The 17,976-nt window shown below is 42.5% G+C and overlaps 1 protein-coding gene across 4 annotated transcripts in view; it reads left to right on the top strand.

Moving 5' to 3' along the window:
- The window catches only part of Dnm3 (dynamin 3), a 465,110-nt gene that overhangs the window by 190,432 nt on the left and 256,702 nt on the right, over positions 1–17,976 (top strand). For 2 of the 4 annotated variants that reach the window (XM_032914813.1, XM_032914815.1), the window contains exons 13-14: positions 10,719–10,770; positions 11,632–11,661. In XM_032914813.1, the coding sequence (XP_032770704.1) occupies positions 10,719–10,770; positions 11,632–11,661 (82 nt within the window). The remainder of the gene's footprint in view (positions 1–10,718; positions 10,771–11,631; positions 11,662–17,976) is intronic. The other 2 variants (XM_032914814.1, XM_032914816.1) reach the window with 1 other exon arrangement.

The following is a 17,976-nucleotide window of genomic DNA, read 5'->3' as shown; positions in this document are numbered from 1 at the left end:
CTTGCCTCAAACTCTTTATGCAGCCAAAGATGGCCTTGAACTCTTGCTCTTCCTTCCTCTGCTTCCCCACTGCTGAGTTTACAGGTGTGTGCAACCCTACCCTGCTATATTACTCCTCTTTCCCAGATCAATAGTGACCTGCCTGCCCGTCTACCTGCCTGCCCACCTACCTACCTACCCACCTACCTACCTACCTACCCACCTACCTACCCACCCTACCTACCTACCTACCTACCCACCTACCTACCTACCCATCTATCTACCTACCCATACCTACCTACCTACCTACCTACCTACCTACCTACCTACCCACCTACCTACCTACCCACCTACCTACCTACCTACCCACCTACCCACCTACCTACCCACCTACCTACCTACCTACCTACCCACCTACCTACCTACCCACCTACCTACCTACCCACCTACCTACCTACCCATCTAGCTACCTGCCCACCTACCTACCTACCCACCTACCTATCTACCCATCGTGCTACCTAACAATCTACCTATTTACCCACCTGCCCACCTACTTACCAACTTTTCCACTTACCTACCTACCTACCCCTCTGTCTATCTACCAGTCACTCTCTGTCCTTCGCTTTCTTTCTTTTGATAGGCTAGAATTATTTCTTTTTCCAATAAATTTCAGTGTACTTTTGCCTCAGAGGCTGCAGGTATGGATACATTATTATATTGATTTTTTTTAGGTTTTTCAAAGAAAATGTTCAGGTCTAGAACTTTTAGACACAGCGTTGTCGCAGTGTCTCTGTGATCCTGGGGATGGGTTCTGATTGCCAGAGGGTTGGGCTGTATTTTGTTGGGGGAAAAGAAGAAGTGCTATTAAAACTTTCCCAGAAGATTGGAATGCTGCGTGGTTCTCCCTCCAAACTTTCTTTTAAAGAACTGGTCTAGGAAACCAGCTGCTAGGTCGGATTCCCCCCTCCCTTACTGATTTAACAAACAGAACAAGAATAATCTCTGTCTTATGTTCATCTGAGAATTGTCAGAAGATAATCAATGAAATTAGAAATTAGATGGAAATGTGTTAGAAAACTATGGAGTAGTCTGTTGAAGTTTCTCTCTCTCCTTCCCTCCCTTCTCCCCACTCTATCCCTCTCTCTGTCTCCTCCCTCTACTTCTCTGTCTGCCCCGTTCTCCTCTCCCGCCATTTACCTTCTCATGCATAAAAACAAAATAACTTGATCACAGCAGTCACAGTTCTTTTTCTTTAAAATAATGTATGCTTGTGGTGTGGTGTGTGTGTGTGTGTGTGTGTGTGTGTGTACTATATAGTACAAGTCTGTATGTATATTTGTGGTATATATAGTGTATGGTAGGCATGTGGGGTCATGTTCCCATGCACACATATGCAAGGCCAGAGGATGGAGTCGGCTGTCTTCTATCATTCTGCCACTTACTCTTTTGTTAAGACATGGTGTCTGAACTGGAAGCTTACCATTCCATGCTAGGCTGGCGGGCCAGTGAGTTCCAGGGATTCATCTATTGTAGGCTCCCAATGCTAGGGTTACTGGCACCTCCAGCCATGAGTAGTTGTGTGAGTTGGGGCTGAGGATTTGAACTGAAGTCCCCATGCTTGCATGGCAAATACTGTTACCCACTGAACTATCTCCCCAGCTCTGTTGTTTTACTTTGTATTAAAGTTACAATAACTTACATATGATTGCCTCTGGAATACTTTTAGGTGCTAATCTCATTATTCCAAAGACAATACTTAATTTTCATTGATATGTATTAACTACATAGGAATGTCTCTCAGCATGCTATTTCATTATACGCATACAGCATACTTGATGAGATTTAGCTCTGTTGATCCTATCCCTCATTTTTTCTAGTAATCCCATCAAAGATAATGTTTTTCCCTAAGAATCAAAGGTAAATGTTCTTTCCATTTGTATGTGGGGTACATTTCAGTGTGATGTGAGGTAATAATGAAGATGGGGAAATGTTCATTTCAAAATCACTTTGAAGGATTGTGGTATTTTCTGTGCTTTTAAAAATTAAAAAAATATGGTCGTAGCTATAAATTTTAAAGTTGGCAGGAATGCTGTTTCCATCAAGGAGGAAAAATCAAGCCATATTTGAAGAGAATTATGTAAGTATTTCTTAGTTCCAAAGATAGAAAAGAAAGGTCTAGGACTGAAGAAAATAGGCTCCCGGTCCCTAAGAGTTTCAGGGAGCTGTCGCGAGAGCACCAGCTCTCAGGTTTGTGGGATGGTGACATATGTAGGCACGTGTGACGTTTGCAACGGATCTGACTTTTTGATGTAAAGGTTTGTTGTTGTTGTTTTTTAAGGAAAAGCAAATGCTAAAATTAGACTAACAGAATCTTTACTTTTAGGGCAGTGTTCAGAACATCTCAGGGTTCTTGCTGCCACAGAATCTATTCTCCACTGAAAGGCTTCTTTTTCCACCCTCACAGTTGTTTGTTAACTGTGGGTCATAAAGTATGTACCATGTGCAAGAAGCCCCAGTGAGCTCTGCTGAAGGCTGGCCTTGGAATTTCCTGACTTCTAAAACTTGGTATTTCAACTATAACAATATAATTTCTGAACCTAAAAGTTCAGCATTTCAGATGAAAATATCAACTTCCCTCATGACTTAAGAGATTTTAATGTGTCCTTCTTCCTCGTTGGGGAAAACAAATCTTCTAAATTATATTTTCTGAGGTAACCTACCTCGTCTTTGCTATTTGAGAAAATAAGACCTGGGCCAGTTGTCTGTCAGTTCCCAGCATTCCCAGCAGTCACACTGTTTGAACAGAAGGGCAAATGCCTTCACCGAATGTCTTGGGAAGTGAAAGTTCAAATTCTTGTGCCCTTCTTGCGTCCATTCTTGGACACAAATTGCCTCTCAAGTCCCTGAGATTTATGCAGTTCGTGGTTCAAGAGAAGCAAAGCCCCAGCCATGGACCATTAAAGACACATCCCCCCATGGTAAGCAGCAGACCCCAAGGTCAGTTTAGCTTCCCGTCTGCTGAGGAGACCTGAACACCTGTTTTCTCACACTTGAAACGATACAGTGAGCTTACTTCAGATCTTGTTATGTGAGCACCATGAAAATGCTGGGGGCTGGGACCCTCACTGTGTCCCTTTCCTGATCCAAGGAATGCCTCTGTGGCCATTTATCAAAGGCAGGAGTTTAAACCTTCCCCTAAACGCCGGAGCCAGCAGGACAGAGCCTTTCCCTGCTACAGTCATTCTTCTTTCATGTTTCCCTACAGCAAAACTAACTTGTAGAGCAATGGCATTCCTTGTTTCTACTCTTCACACAAGAGTGTCCCCTCTCCTGTGCAGCCAAAGCTTGACTAACAGGGTATAAGAGAGAGGTTTTTGTTTCTTTTGTTGTTGTTTTGTTTTTTTCAGGGTGTTTTGTTTTTGTTTTTGTTTTGTTTTGCTTTTGACTCATATCCAAGTTTAGGGATAAAATGTTTGAATGTTTGGTCCCTGACTGGGATGGTTATCAGGTAGAACTCTTACGTTTGGGCAAATTGAGAAGACACTGAAAGGGTCTCCTTTACTTCAGCGTAAAGGGTGCAGAGAGTGGGAGAAAGAGTCTTCCCTAAGAGAGAGCACACTGCCGAAAGATCAGCCCTGAAAACATACACACAAATAACATTATGCACTGAGCAGGTTGTATTTTTGTATTGAGAAACATATATATATATATATACATACATACATACATACATACATATATGTATGTGACAACAATTAATTAAAGAGGTCATGAATTTGCAAGAGAGCAAAGAGGGGTATATGGATGGTTTGGAAGGAGGAAAGGGAGGGGGAATGATGTAATTATATTATAACCCCCCAAAACAAATAATTTTTTAAGATAAAAGAGCATCACCCATTCAAGAGAGTTATAAAGTCCAATGTTCCAAGCGTCATTTTAAAGATAAGTGGGTTTTTAGTCTGAAACCGGTTTTAAATTTTTTACGTTATTGAGAATTCTGGATGAGCACTGTATATCATTTCTACTCATCCTTCTCTCCTCCCCAACTCGTCCCATGCTCCCCAGCTCCTCTCAACCTCGCACTGTCTTCAACTGTTGTATATGCATGCCCACACTCTTACAGAGTACGTTCAATGGTACTCACATGTGCATGCATCTAGGACTGGCCAGTGTGGATTGTGTCACCCATTGCAGAGATTATTCCTGGGGAAAACAACTTCCCTTCTGTCAGCAACCGTTAAAGGTTGGGGCCCTGTGAGTTTGCTGCCATTTGGGTTATTAGCACATCAGCTGGTGATGTCATCATCATGCAGGTCATATTCAGGTAGCCATACTGTGAGATTTGGTGGGTACAGCTTTCCTGTTATGTCTACCTGGCAGCAGGTGTCCTGGTCCCTTGGCTTCTCTCTCTCTCTCTCTCTCTCTCTCTCTCTCTCTCTCTCTCTCTCTCTCTCCTCCCCTCCTCCCTCCCTCCCTCCTTCCCTCCTTTCCCTCCCTCCTTTCCCCCTCTCTTCTCTCTCTTTGTTATACACACACACACACACACACACACACACACACACACACACGATTGTATACCCCTTGTTGTTGTTGCTGCATTTTTGCGATTTCCTGAGTCTTCAGTGTATTGTAGATGGGTCAGTTGGAGTCTCAGCATCAAACAACAACTGTCATTTTTAAGAACTCTCTTCATTCTTCACATGAATCTTAGGGGTAAGTGGTCCTTCTTTCCAGTCTCTCCTCTTCTAATGCAGTCCCATAAGATTTTCAATATAATATTTACCCAGAAACTCCCTGAAGGTCCTTTAGAAGCCCTTCACTGCTTTTTGATTCAATCTGGTTAGATGGAACCAGAGCCATAAATAGTAAGTGTCACTCCTGGGCCTCTGAGGAATGGTCTTGTCTTTTAGTAGTAACCTGAAAGAACATTCTGACAGAGCTGCTTCTTCACCCCACAGCAGTGTGCCCAACAAGCTTAGAAATGACAGACACGCTTATAGTGTGCTGATAAATGTCGTATCCACTAGCTACACATGGTTACCAAGAAGTTGAAACACTCTACTGAAATAGCTAATGGAACAGAAGCAAAGTTTCCATTCAATGGCCACACTTGCCCACCAGCTATTATAATGCATAGTCCAGATTTTCAGTACACTGGATTCGGCTGTGGCTATGGTGTCCTTCATCCATGAGTCCTATTTTGCTGATGGCTTGGTGGTGTCCTATAGTGGTGGCTATAGGAGAGGAAGGGAAATTTGGTCTTTCCATTACCCCAGGATGAGCCCAAGGTCTGCCCCTAGACTACAGAGAAAGGTTCTCTGCCGCCTCTGAGCCTATATCCATCTACGGGTTGCTGACACTTCTGTTTCCATGTCTCTTTGGTCAAAAAGAAATGGTCTGGGGCTGGAGGGATGCACTGACATAATCCCAGAGCCCATGCTTCTGACGAAGTCTCCAGAGTCTACATACCTCCTGCTCTTCTCCCCCTTTGACCTTTCACTTTTTAACTCCCCTCCCCCAGTCTGGTCTCTGCTGCAGCACTGTATTATGAATGCTTTTGTTTAGGACAAATAGTTTAACAATGGACAACCCAGCGTCTGTCATTTGACACCCTTGAGTACTCCTTATTGATGAAGTTGGGCCCTTTGCTTCAGTGGCCTATGTTCTTCCACACACTCTGTTCTGGTTCTCCTCTTTCTACTCTAGTCTTTCTTCTTCAGTCATCTTTAAGGGTTGCCCTTCTTTCGCTGTCTTTTTTTCCCTAGCCTTCTTCCTTCATTAGTCATCGCATTATGTCTGACCAAACTTCCTGGATACTCTCTTACTAACTCTGTTGGAAGACTCTGAATCCAGACCTTCATTCTGGGATCTTTTTCCTGAACTACTCATGATGTCCGGGCTCCTCCCACACATTTTGTTTACATGTCCAAGAGAAGACTCAACCCAGCATCCCCCGAAGGCATTTCCATGTCATAACCTCCAGTTCTTCTCTTGTCTTCTCTCTCTGTGGATGCTCCCTCAGTTGCTTAAACTGCAAGTGAGATGTCATTCTGTTCTTATTCTCTACCTCCCTCTCCCCTCTCTCTGTCCTTGTCAACGTGATTTGGCTTGATTTCCATGTTGTGTTTCTGAGTTTAACTACTTTCTTCAGCCATCACTGCTTTGCTAAAGCTTTTCTTCTCCCAGTTATGTTGCTACACAAGTTTCCTTGCCTCCTGTCCTAGTCTTTTTCACTCTTTGGGGGATTTTCCATTGCTTTCAGGATAGATTCTGAATTAATTAGCCTGACTTCCAAAGTCTTCTATCCCTGTCTTCCTCTTATAACTTCAGCTTGGTTCATGGTCATCAGCCCTCTCTAGTCTACTCCTCAACTTTATATTCCAGCAACTTTGAGCACTTTGTAGTCCCCACATAAATATTGCTTTACTACAGAGGATAGGCATATCCTATGTTTCTTCAGTCTTTAAATTTCTTTTGCAGCTAAACACGGATAGCTTGATTGTACGTAAGCATGGCATAAAAATAAAATCCCAAAAATGTTTCTTAAGAAGCTGGTGAGATGACTCAGTAACTGCCAAGCCCGACCTGAGTTCAATCCCCAGGACCGCATGATGAAAAGGGAGAAGTAACTCCTGCAGGTTGTCCTTTGACCACCACACATGCACAGGGGCCCAGGGGCAGTCACATCCCTTACCCCAAACAAACAAACCAACAACAATGTATTTCTTAAGAAACTGCCTTCAACTTTGTGTTTGGTATTATCAATGGTAGAAGAAATAAACTGTGTACAGCACACCATAAAGACCCGCCTGTGACACCAGTCTGGTTATACAGTACAGGCACAAACTGAAGGCTTTAGGGCTCATTGCAAGGAGAGAGAATCCATAAAGACAGCTTGATTTGATTGTGACTGCTGAGGAGAACTCCAACATCTGAAGGAGCTGGTCTAGGCTGACCGCCTCCTCTCTTTCTGGCTTTGGAATCAATACTGTGCATTTTAGGGAAGCAATTTTTAGGGAGCAACTCTTTGGCCATACTACTTTCTGGCTTAGAAGCCCTAAATGTTATCTGCTCTTCTTTGATGGCCAAATTCTCTGTAACTGGCCTCAATGTAAACTTATTGGTCTAGAAGGATTTTAAGGTTATTTACAAACTGAATCCATGAGTTCAGCATCAAAGTTTTCCCTGCAGCTTCCCTGAATCCTCCCCTCTCCACACACTGGCTTTGCTTAGCACCCTCCTTGTAGAATACAGTGAATGTGTTCTTGTGTTAAAATTCACATTTTAAATTTTCTATTGTAAGTCTCAGGACAGCAGACTGAAATAGTACTCCCGGTCCCTGAATGTTGCAAGCCATCCCCGTGTATAGACTCAGTTGACGAATGGTCACACGCATCCTTGGTATACTCTTCTGATATTTCTGTCTCTGTGTTGTTCATGGAGGAGGACATCAAGGAAGAAGTGATGTTATGGCTTCTTTGGTTTGGATAGCTTCTAATGGGCTCTTGATTTTTATAAAAATGTCAATGTCTTATTATTTACTTTCAAAGTCAGTATGTCTCAAGTGTAAGTGTAATACACTGAATACAGTCTTATGCTACAGTATCTAGCAAAAAACTTTTCACAATGAAAGAAACATTCACACACATAATAGGAGTGGAGGCAATTTTGTCACAAATCTGAAACAGGACTCTTTTTCTCCTAATATAGTCTCTTGTTTTAATAAAGCTTACCCTTTTTTGTTGTGTTTGTATTATATGTATACATACATACATACATACATATATATATATAAATAATTACACACACACACACACACACACACACTCTTTTACTTGATCTCATACTTTTGGTTAAAAGGACTATACCTTATCCATTTCTACTTCTTTTTCAATGTTGCTGCACTAAATTGTTTCCATTTATGTTAAAATTAAAACACCGTGTGTTAGCATATTTCCTATGATAGCTGAGATAACCAAGTTGTGTGTCCGTATCCAAGAATATATATAAAGACTCAAATTAACTTAAATTCTTCGCATGTTCTATTATGAACACATTCTTAAATAATTCAGCAACTCAGTTACCAAGAATTACGATAATGGGTGTATTTTAATTAAATATTCTACTTTTTTATTACTTATGGAACAACTGTGTGAACCCAAGTACGTAATTACCAGCCCTATATTTGAATGTATGGGGACAGTTGCTGAAAAAAAGGTATTCATTAGTAATGGTAATTAGTATTTACTCTAATCCTAGTACTTTAGATTGACTCATGAATAAATCTGTTTTTCCTCTGTGACTGTGTAAGTGGTAGATAGTAAGCAAGCCTTGTTCCCTACAGGAACCCTGTTGGCACAAACACCCTTTGTCTGACATTGCTAGTAAGTTCTGAGAGAAATGCTGTGGCATTTGGATCTACAAGGAGCCTAAGAAGGCTGTGCGTGTCTATCAGTGGAAGCATCCTTGCCCGCCACACAGGAAGTCATAGATTCAGTATCTGACACTGCAGATAACCCCAATCAGAAACCAAAACTAACTACCCAGACAGTCAAAACCTTGAGCCCAAGAAACAACTAATTCAGTCCATCATTCTTCTCTCTCCGAGTCACCCACACCCCTGAAACCTTCACACTTTGCCACTGAGAAAGTGGCATCCAATGTGGGTCTAAGGTTAGATTCTGTCCTAAATTCTGCTTTTCCTTCCGTTTCGCTGTGTTATTTTAAGGGAATCTATACTTATCATAAAGTCCCTGGGAATTTATTGAAGAATGCTCACTTCTGGGTCTGTTGTAGCTTCTAAATGATCGCACTAATTAGAGGTTTGTTAAAGGCGCACCCCCTTAAAAATTACAAGCACATATTGGAAGTTGGCCACAACCAAGGCACACAACACATTGCAGTAAGCATTTTCCTGTTTATTCCTCGAAGACGGGTGAGCCCACGAGGCCGCTGCAAAGGTGACTTTAGAGAGACAGTGTAGGAGAGAGGGACTCAAGCTCAAAGATAGTAGTATTGAGACATCCAGTGTGCCAGGTTTGGTGGGCAGCCAGAGGGCAGTGTGGGCACGTGTGGTTCTGGACACGGGCACAAGCTGCCTTTTCCATAGGTGCTTACAAAACAATGAGAACTTTGCGCTGAGATTCTGTAAAGGAATGGCTGAAAAGAAATGAGGGGAATTGGTCATTTAGCAAAGAATGATAAAACTAAGCCAAAGGCAAGAAAGAGACTAAAGTTAGTACATTAGTAATGAAAGGTAGAAGCACACATGAGTTATCTCCAGCAACCAGAAATCTAGTGTTACCTTTCACCGCCCACCCTGCCCAGCCTCGGCCGAGTGCAGCGTGTAGTTTTTTATGAGTTTGAGCAGAGGCAAGCAGCTTAAATATATCAGGGAAGATTGCGAAGATCTGCTGGTTTGAACAACTGCTGTAAGTGGGTTTTTGATTTCTATCTTGCTACTGAACCATAACATCCAGTCCCTTTAAGCAGACAGCTTGGGGCTTTAATCTATCTCTTCTTTATTTCAGCTCATTTCGCTGTTGTCTGAACATATAAACTTTAGATGAACTGACAGAGGGTAGGCAATTGCTAGTTCTGCCAGAACACCTGAGAGGAGCCATGCCTTCTTAGGATAGATCTATGGACCCACCGAGCCAAACTCCTTCGTTCTTCTGAGAGCTAGCATATCGTCACACTTAGCTGAGTAGGCTCTGGGGCTAAGCTGTTAGGAGTGACAACCGACTTTAACCCTCCCCTTTGCGCTCACTGTGAAGTGGGGAAGTATAAGACCAGTTTGGAGAAACTTACCATTCACTAGACAACCTGCTGCCATGTTTGTTACAGGTCCTCTGTAAGCCCTGGCCTGGGGAAGGAGCAGTAAGTGAAACAGACACGGAGTCTTGTGTCTTCCAGCTTGATGTGGAAGGGTGTGGGTGGATAAGCAGACACAAAACAAACTCCAGCAGGTTGGAAGATGAAATATCATAGTGAGAAAGATAGTGAGGGTACAGGGGGTGTCCCTGGAGGGAAGCCCGGACCCATTTTTATATAGTGACCAACTAAGACCTCGCTGTAAAGATAAATTTGGGCTAACACTTGAAGAGACATTGGGGACCTTGCAGAAGTATAGGGGAAATATCTTTAGGGCAGTGAGCTAGCCTCTTGTGCTGAGTGTCTCAGGCCAACGCTTTGGTGACTGGACCTCACCAGCGAGTGAGTTGGAGGGAGGAGGATCTCTGTCAGAGTGGCAGAAAGTGGGCCTCAGTGGAGTAGGGCCTTGAAACCTACGACAAGGACGTTGGCTTTGGCCTTGAATAGAACAGTGCTGAAGGAATTAGAGGGTACTGAACAAGACAATAATACGCATGACAGGCCATGTGAATGAAAATCACTAGTGCATGGAAAATCACAGACACCCCGTTAGCATTCATTTGAGGCTCGGTCTCCGTATTGTGCTTACTGTGGGAAATCCCCCTACCCACCACCGCATCAACCACCCCCTGTTATTAATGTAGGTCTTCCCTCACGTGGAGTAATTATAACTTTTGTTTCTAGTTGCTGCGAGAGACCCCGCTGAGTTGTTTTATCTTCCAGAATTACATGACTGGACTCGATGCTGTTACTTCTGCCTTGAGGGTTGTTTTTTTTTTTTTTAAATGTGTAATGTATTTTAGTTACTTGTTCAGAAGAAAAAAAGTCTGAGTTTCTTCAGTGCCGCTTTCCTTTGCTTTTCTCAGTGCTCAGCAGAGAAGCAGTCAGGTTCACAAGAAAAGCACAATTGGAAATCAGGTAGGAACCGTGTAAGCAACCCGGTGCATGCTTGCCCCAAAGCATTAGAACTAAACTGCTTGACTGACAGCTTTTTTTTAATGCAAATTAATCATATGTAGGTTTTGCTTAAGGTGCAGCTTTTGGCTTTGTTTTCGCTCTTCAAGTTTTTGGAGCGACTTTTTGCACTTCGTTTTGGCTACTTTTGCAGTTAACCCTACCGCCTCACCTTACGTAAACTCCCGCTACTTGCTGTGCACTTCGCAGTAGACCCTTTGTGTCCTCTTTTGCTTGCTTTCCTTACCACCGAACTTAATTTAACCTTGAACCCCCACCCCTCCACCCCCACCCCCAAGGCGGTTGAAGGTTAAAAATACGGTGAGACCTTGCATGAGTTCCGGGTGCTGCTGGCTAGTTCACACGTTTGCACAGCTTGGTAACAGTGAAGGGACAGCTCAGAAAGAAGGCAGTGTTGGGTTTGATCTCTGCCGTGCCAACTTTCTATTGGCTAACGATGATGACGTCAGTTGCTAAGGTGACGTGCTCACTTGGGTTTTTTGAGCTGTGGGGCTGACCAGCTGTCTCTGACTAACAGCGCTCTGCAGAGATTGCATTAACTCCTACAGTTTGCTGTCTCCTCTGTGTTTTATGTGATAATGAATATTTGCATTGTTATTTCTTTTCTAGTCAAAACAATGATGATCTTTTTTAAAGCTTTTTTTTTTTTAACGCAGAGGTACAATTATTGAACAAATTGAAACCTTTGCTCCAGACGATTCTTTTTCCCATTGTTTTGAAAGGAGAAGATGTAATAACAGACTTTTATTTTAAAACCTTTCTCTTTTTTTTTGAACTAAAGCATATAATTCTTTGCTATTTCAGGGAACCAATCTTCCGCCTTCAAGGCAAATTGTACGAGCTAAGTTCTGTAAGCTTTACTGTTGCTTTTTTTATTTAGCTTCCCAAGGGCACAGTTTGTCTTTAACTGATTAACTCAACTAGCGCCTGCTACTAATGTCTTTTTTTTAAAAAACCTAAGTTGTCTTGTTATTAACACGCTAGCACTAAAATAAAACTCCTCTTTGGAGGGTCATCCTTCACTGCTAATAACTCGCTGTGGTTGAAAGGTATGAACTAGTAAACCCTACAATGCTATAACAATAAAACCCTTCACCTGGTGGGTGCCTGGATGTTTCTCTAATTTTAATGGGCCTTTAAAACCAATAAAATCATTAACAATCTCCCCCTCTATCTTCTGCTTTATTGTTCTGAGACATAAGCCTTTCTCTTTCTCATATATAATAATTTCAATAAATGTACCGGATGCTTCAGAAAGGTGGGTGAACATTGACTATCTGACTTTGATATAGCTGTTTATAAGCGTACCCAATTCCAACTATTTGGTTTTTTTTTTAAAGAATAAATCCCAGAGCAAAATCACACTGTTTTTTTTTTTTTTTAAATATGGCTGCAGAGTTGACTCTTCCGATATTAGATGGTCTCTCTACTTTTTCCAGAAACATGATCAAATGACCACAGAGGGATTTGGAGAGAAACTGTGTTCTCCTCTGTGCTCTGAAAGCAATAGGCCTGTCCTTGAGAAGGCGATGGGGGTGGGTCAATTATTTGCCCCTACTATTCAGGAAAATCCAACCTTTGGTGTTTCGGGGTTCAACTCTAATCAGGCCTTGTCCCAGCTAGGGAGCTTTGTCCAAAATGATCCCAAGTTTGCTCAAATGCATGATGGGAAGAACAGGATGCTTCTCTGGAAAATTATATGGGGAGGCATGCGGGAGCACAAGACAGCGTTGCCAAGAGTTAAAGGCCAACCTGACCTATATAGTGAGACCCAGTCCCACTGGGCCTCAAAAGAGAATCTCTACCATGTGAGGGTGAATGTCAGAGACAATATGCACAGAGACACCGCCACTGCCAAGTGCAAGGTAATGCGCACCCTAGAAAGAGTTCAATCCTTGCTCCCAGAAGGCATGTGCCACTTGGAACTTAGGTATAAAAATGTATAAAGTTTGAGAAAATTATAGATGTTATAAGATGAGGATAAGGAAGTATTTGGAAAATTAGAAGTTACAACAATTTATTCCAATGCCCACAATGTCTAGATTGTAGCTTGCTGTAGCTGGTGTTTACCTATAAACTTTCCCTCACGGTCAGTAGACACAGGTAAGAAATATAATAATGTAGTGGCCTGGACTCCTACTTTAAATTAGGTCTGAATTGTTCGGAAGCTTGGAATTGTTCTCAGAGACTCTCTAAATGCTGAGGTCATAGCTCTGTTTCTGTTGACTTCGTTTTTGCCAAGAATGGTGAATCCCACACACAATGGAGGTTTTATAAACCCCCCCCCAAACAGAAACGAGTGAATGTTAGAAATTAGTACTCCAAACTCTTAGGATCGCTCAAGTCTTGAAAGTCAAAGTACTGTTAGCTTTAGAAAAACAACATGCATACAATGTCATGCCAGACCCAACATTCTCCTGTATCCTGTCATCCAGCACAGCTCACTTATGTAGTGAAGCAAGTTAATAGGCCCAGCAGGCAGGCTAAATGAAAGTGGTGAATCTCTTGTTTTAGGTTAGATTTTGCTGCCAATTAAAAGAGTACTCTCAATTTACAAATATTAGCTTATAAGTCTCAACAATTTATTTTCCAGAATCAAATGCTGCCATTTATAACACAGGGCCACATATTTAAGAGGACCTTTTATGTTTTTTCTGCTTAACAGAGATTTGCTATTACAACTTAAGGTTGTTTTCTTTATGAATCTGGGTATTTTACGTTCACTTGGATTTACACACAAATAGCTCGCCTATGAAAACATGCAGAGCCTGGGAACTTAGTTCCCAGTCTTCCCACTGCTGCTACGTGTATGATTAAGCTGAAAGGTGCCACAGCATCTCTCATCCGTTCTGTAGCCCACTCAAGGCTCCCAAGGTAGGAGGCCAACTTGGTTACCGAACATGCAACAGAAATAACCCAGGCTCTGACCCCATCTGCTTTTATGTGCCTTGACATTTTAGCAGTCCTACAAATCAATGCCAACATGTACCACCTAAAATTATAATCATGCAATTTGCATAAAGTTGGGCTTCTCACCATTCAAGTGGACGCTTCATCCATCTCTCTATTCATTGAACGTGTATTTAAAATCTAAATGTGCCAAAACCTGGGGCAATATGCAGGGCAGTAAGATGTACTGTGGTGCAGATGGGGATGTTGGTGAGGAAGCACCCTGTGTTCTGTACTGATTCTAGATACTTCTGCTCACCCGAGCCTTACTGAAGTACGACTTCTGACTCTGTCCTGTGTGATTGACTACTTTCCCTCCTCACGGTCTTACACTGTCTCATTTTACTGTTCGAGTGTCTCTTATGATATTTTGCCTGATGTTATGAGGATCAGAGTTCCATCCAAGCTTTTTAGGTTTGCTGAGAGCAAACACTGAGTTTTTAAGCACAGCTCCATGAACATTTTAGAAGCATCCTGCTGCTTTTGGAATCAGGGGAGGCTTTGAACAGGAGACAAGATGGAAAGAGACTAGTTTAAGACATTTTGGATAAGAAACTATAGATATTTCTGAGTTAGTGGAAATGCTGATAAATTTAAGAATTTGACTAAATAGGAAGAATTTCAAAAGCTCTGGAGATTAACTCAATGTTGGCGAGAGGGCTCAGGTCTCCATTGCTCTCAGACTTCCGATTTGGCCACAGGAAAGAAATATAGAAGGCTAGGTTTTGGTTCAGACTCAAAGCACTGGCAATTCTGTTGAGTGTGAGTCTAGATTCACAACTTGGGAAGCCAGAGCGAGCACATCTAGTGGGAAATTTGATGCTTGATGTGTCTTGAGTTCAGAAGAGACCTTTAAAGTTACAGGAGAGCCACTGATAGATTTCCAATAGGGAAGGGATGTTAACTGATTTTTGTATTAGGAAAGTCTACAGAATAGTTTGGAAGGCACAAGCACAGATCCAGGAATTAATGGTGCTTTTAAGTAACTCGTGTTAAAAATGCAAATATTGGTGTCAGGGAGCATACAGTAGAAGGAAGAGATTCAAACCATTTTTAGGAGTAATTGTGAATAGTTATTGAAGGGATGCAGTGTCCTTCCAGGCTTATGGCTAAGGGGATTCACTGACAAGGGAAGGCAGGAAAAGGAGCATGTTAGAGTGGGTGAAGGCATGTGGGAGTTGTCTGTGCCTATCAGAGACATTATTATGGCATGGAGTTTGGGAGTCGTGTAGAATGGAGGGATATGTCTTACAGTTGCCAATATATAAGGTAGTTATCAAAGAAAGGGGAGAGATGAGATTAATTCCAAAGTGTGATACCATAAGAAGAAATATAGGGTCCAAAGAATGATGGAGAAAGAACTAGAATACATGAGAAACTGAAAAGAAGATCAAGAGGTAGTAAGAGAGACTAGACAACCTGGAGAGGAACAAAATTGAAGACAAAGGCAGAGAACATTCCAAGGAAGAACAGTCAATGGCAGTAGATGACCCCTGAAATGGGGATCTTAGGAAGCATCGGGGAAGTTGTCAGGAGGTAAGGCATCATCTGAGACCTCGTGATATAAGCAGTCCAACTGGTCTTATAGACTGCTTTTCTAGTCTGTAATTTAAAACTGGCATCAAGCTGAAGATCTGTAAAACTGATTTGTTATGGCCTGAGATTTTTCCAGAGTCAGCATGGAAGGCCAAGAGAAAATTCACACTGCATTTTTTGCAGAGAGAGAAGTGTGGCAAGGCACTACTTGATAAGGGTGGCTTGGATTGTATGTAAACTAGGAGACATTAGACAAGTAGCAAACAACCTCTTGTTCTCAGCAGCCATTACAATGAAAGCTTGAGGTAGTGGACTATGACAGCCCCAAGAAGTCAGGAAAATGGCTGTCCCACTCTCAAGATGAATACTCATGTCAGTTTGACAAGATGCTTGAGAGACTCAACTTAAGGAAGTGAGTGTGACTTTGGCTTGTGGTTCCCATCCATACATTACTGGCTTCATTCTTTTTCACTGTCCTGCGCTGGGACACCTCAATGGAAGAAAGCATAGTGAAGCCAGCAGCTCACCTTGTGGTGGCCATGATGCCAAGACCAAAAGGGTCCCATAGGAGATAAACCTTTCCAAGGCATTAAGGACATACAGTGACCTACTAATGTCATCCAATTATGAATCCATTGTTATACATTGATCTAGCAGCTATGTCAGAACTCTCATGGTCCAGGAGTATCCCCCAAACTTACAAGCTGGTAACTATGCCTTGATTCTAGAAGCCCCAAGGGACATTTCATATTGAAACAGTAACATGGCCAGACTTGAGAATACCTCAGTGGTTTGGGTTCACCAAATGATAAAGGAGACAAGACAGTGTATCTAAATTTGTGCAAAGAAAAAAAAAGATGATGTTGATAGAAAGTTGAAAAAAAATATCAGTTTGCCTGGACACTGGAGGTTTCACTGAAGTCAGAGAAAATAAACCCCAGGATTAAGGAGAAGCAGCAGTGAGGTGTGGGATTGAAGTTAGTGAACGGGCAGACGATGTCTTTGAATGCCACTTGAAAGCTTGAGGTTGTTCTGTGAATCCAAGAGAGCAGCGAGCGCTCCTTGTGGAGGCGTGGAGAGGGGTGGAGCCTTGATTGTTCTAAGATGTGGGTAGCTAAAGAGGAACAGGGCTGGGATTTTCTAGACTTTAACGTGGTAAGGGAAAAGAGAAATGATTGATATTTAAGCGACTACTAATTCACACATCAGCCTCCCCCATGTAGGATAGAAAAGCACCTAATGTGCTCTCCGGGACCTACATCATGTACTCACCTACATCTGTGTGTGCGTGAGGACATTCTCCTGGGGCAGGAGGAGAGCAGCTGCTTGTGCGGGCCAGCCGTGAACCTCAGAGCTGCAAAGTATTGTTTATGCGTTCTATAGCAATGTGCTCACTACGGCTCCAACTTTAGATTGGATCGTGACTTCCCAACCTGTGCTGCGAATACTCAGGTAACTGGCTTATCAGTCCTTCATCCTATAGGCTCCAAGAAGTGCAGATCCTTCCTTTCCAAACAGGATTCCTCCCCTTTTTACTTTTTGAAATTTTTTTTATTACTTTTTTTTATTAACTTAAGTATTATTTACATTTCCAGTGTTATTCCCTTTCCCAGTTTCCGGGTCAACATCCCCTTAACCTCTCCCCCTCCCCTTCGTTATGGGTGTTCCCCTCCCCATCCTCCCCCCATTGCCGCCCTCCCCCCCAACAATCACGTTCACTAGGGGTTCAGTCTTAGCAGAACCCAGGACTTCCCCTTACACTGGTGATTTTACTAGGATATTCAATGCTACCTATGAGGTCAGTGTCCAGGGTCAGTCCATGTATAGTCTTTAGGTAGTGGCTTAGTCCCTGGTTGGTTGTTCATATGGTGTCTTGAGCCCCTTCAAGCTCTTCCAGTTCTTTCTCTGATTCCTTCAACGAGGGTCCTATTCTCAATGGGGATCCCGTTCTCAGTAAGTGGTTTGCTGCTGGCATTCGCCTCTGTATTTGCTGTATTCTGCCTGTGTCTCTCAGGAGAGATCTACATCTGGCTCCTGTCTGCCTGCACTTCTTTGCTTCATCCATCTTGTCTAATTGGGTGGCTGTATATGTATGGGCCACATGTGGGGCAAGCTCTGAATGGGTGTTCCTTCTGTGTCTGTTTTAATCTTTGCCTCTCTATTCCCTGCCAAGGGTATTCTTGTTCCCCTTTTAAAGAAGGAGTGAAGCATTCACATTTTGACCATCCGTCTTGAGTTTCATGTGTTCTAGGCATCCAGGGTAATTCAAGCATTTGGGCTAATAGCCACTTATCAATGAATACATACCATGTGTGTTTTTCTGTGATTGGGTTACCTCACTCAGGATGATATTTTCCAGTTCCAACCATTTGCCTACGAATTTCATAAAGTCATTGTTTTTGATAGCTGAGTAATATTCCATTGTGTAGATGTACCACATTTTCTGTATTCATTCCTCTGTTGAAGGGCATCTGGGTTCTTTCCAGCTTCTGGCTATTATAAATAAGGCTGCGATGAACATAGTGGAGCACGTGTCTTTTTTATATGTTGGGGCATCTTGTGGGTATATGCTGGATCCTCAGGTAGTTCAATGTCCAGTTTTCTGAGGAACCTCCAGACTGATTTCCAGAATGGTTTTACCAGTCTGCAATCCCACCAACAATG

The sequence above is a fragment of the Rattus rattus genome, chromosome 10 (genome assembly GCF_011064425.1).
Source record: "Rattus rattus isolate New Zealand chromosome 10, Rrattus_CSIRO_v1, whole genome shotgun sequence".
Classification (NCBI taxonomy): Eukaryota; Metazoa; Chordata; class Mammalia; order Rodentia; family Muridae; genus Rattus; species Rattus rattus.
Note: the sequence above shows the minus strand (reverse complement) of the source record. Positions and strands in the feature narration are given on the sequence as shown.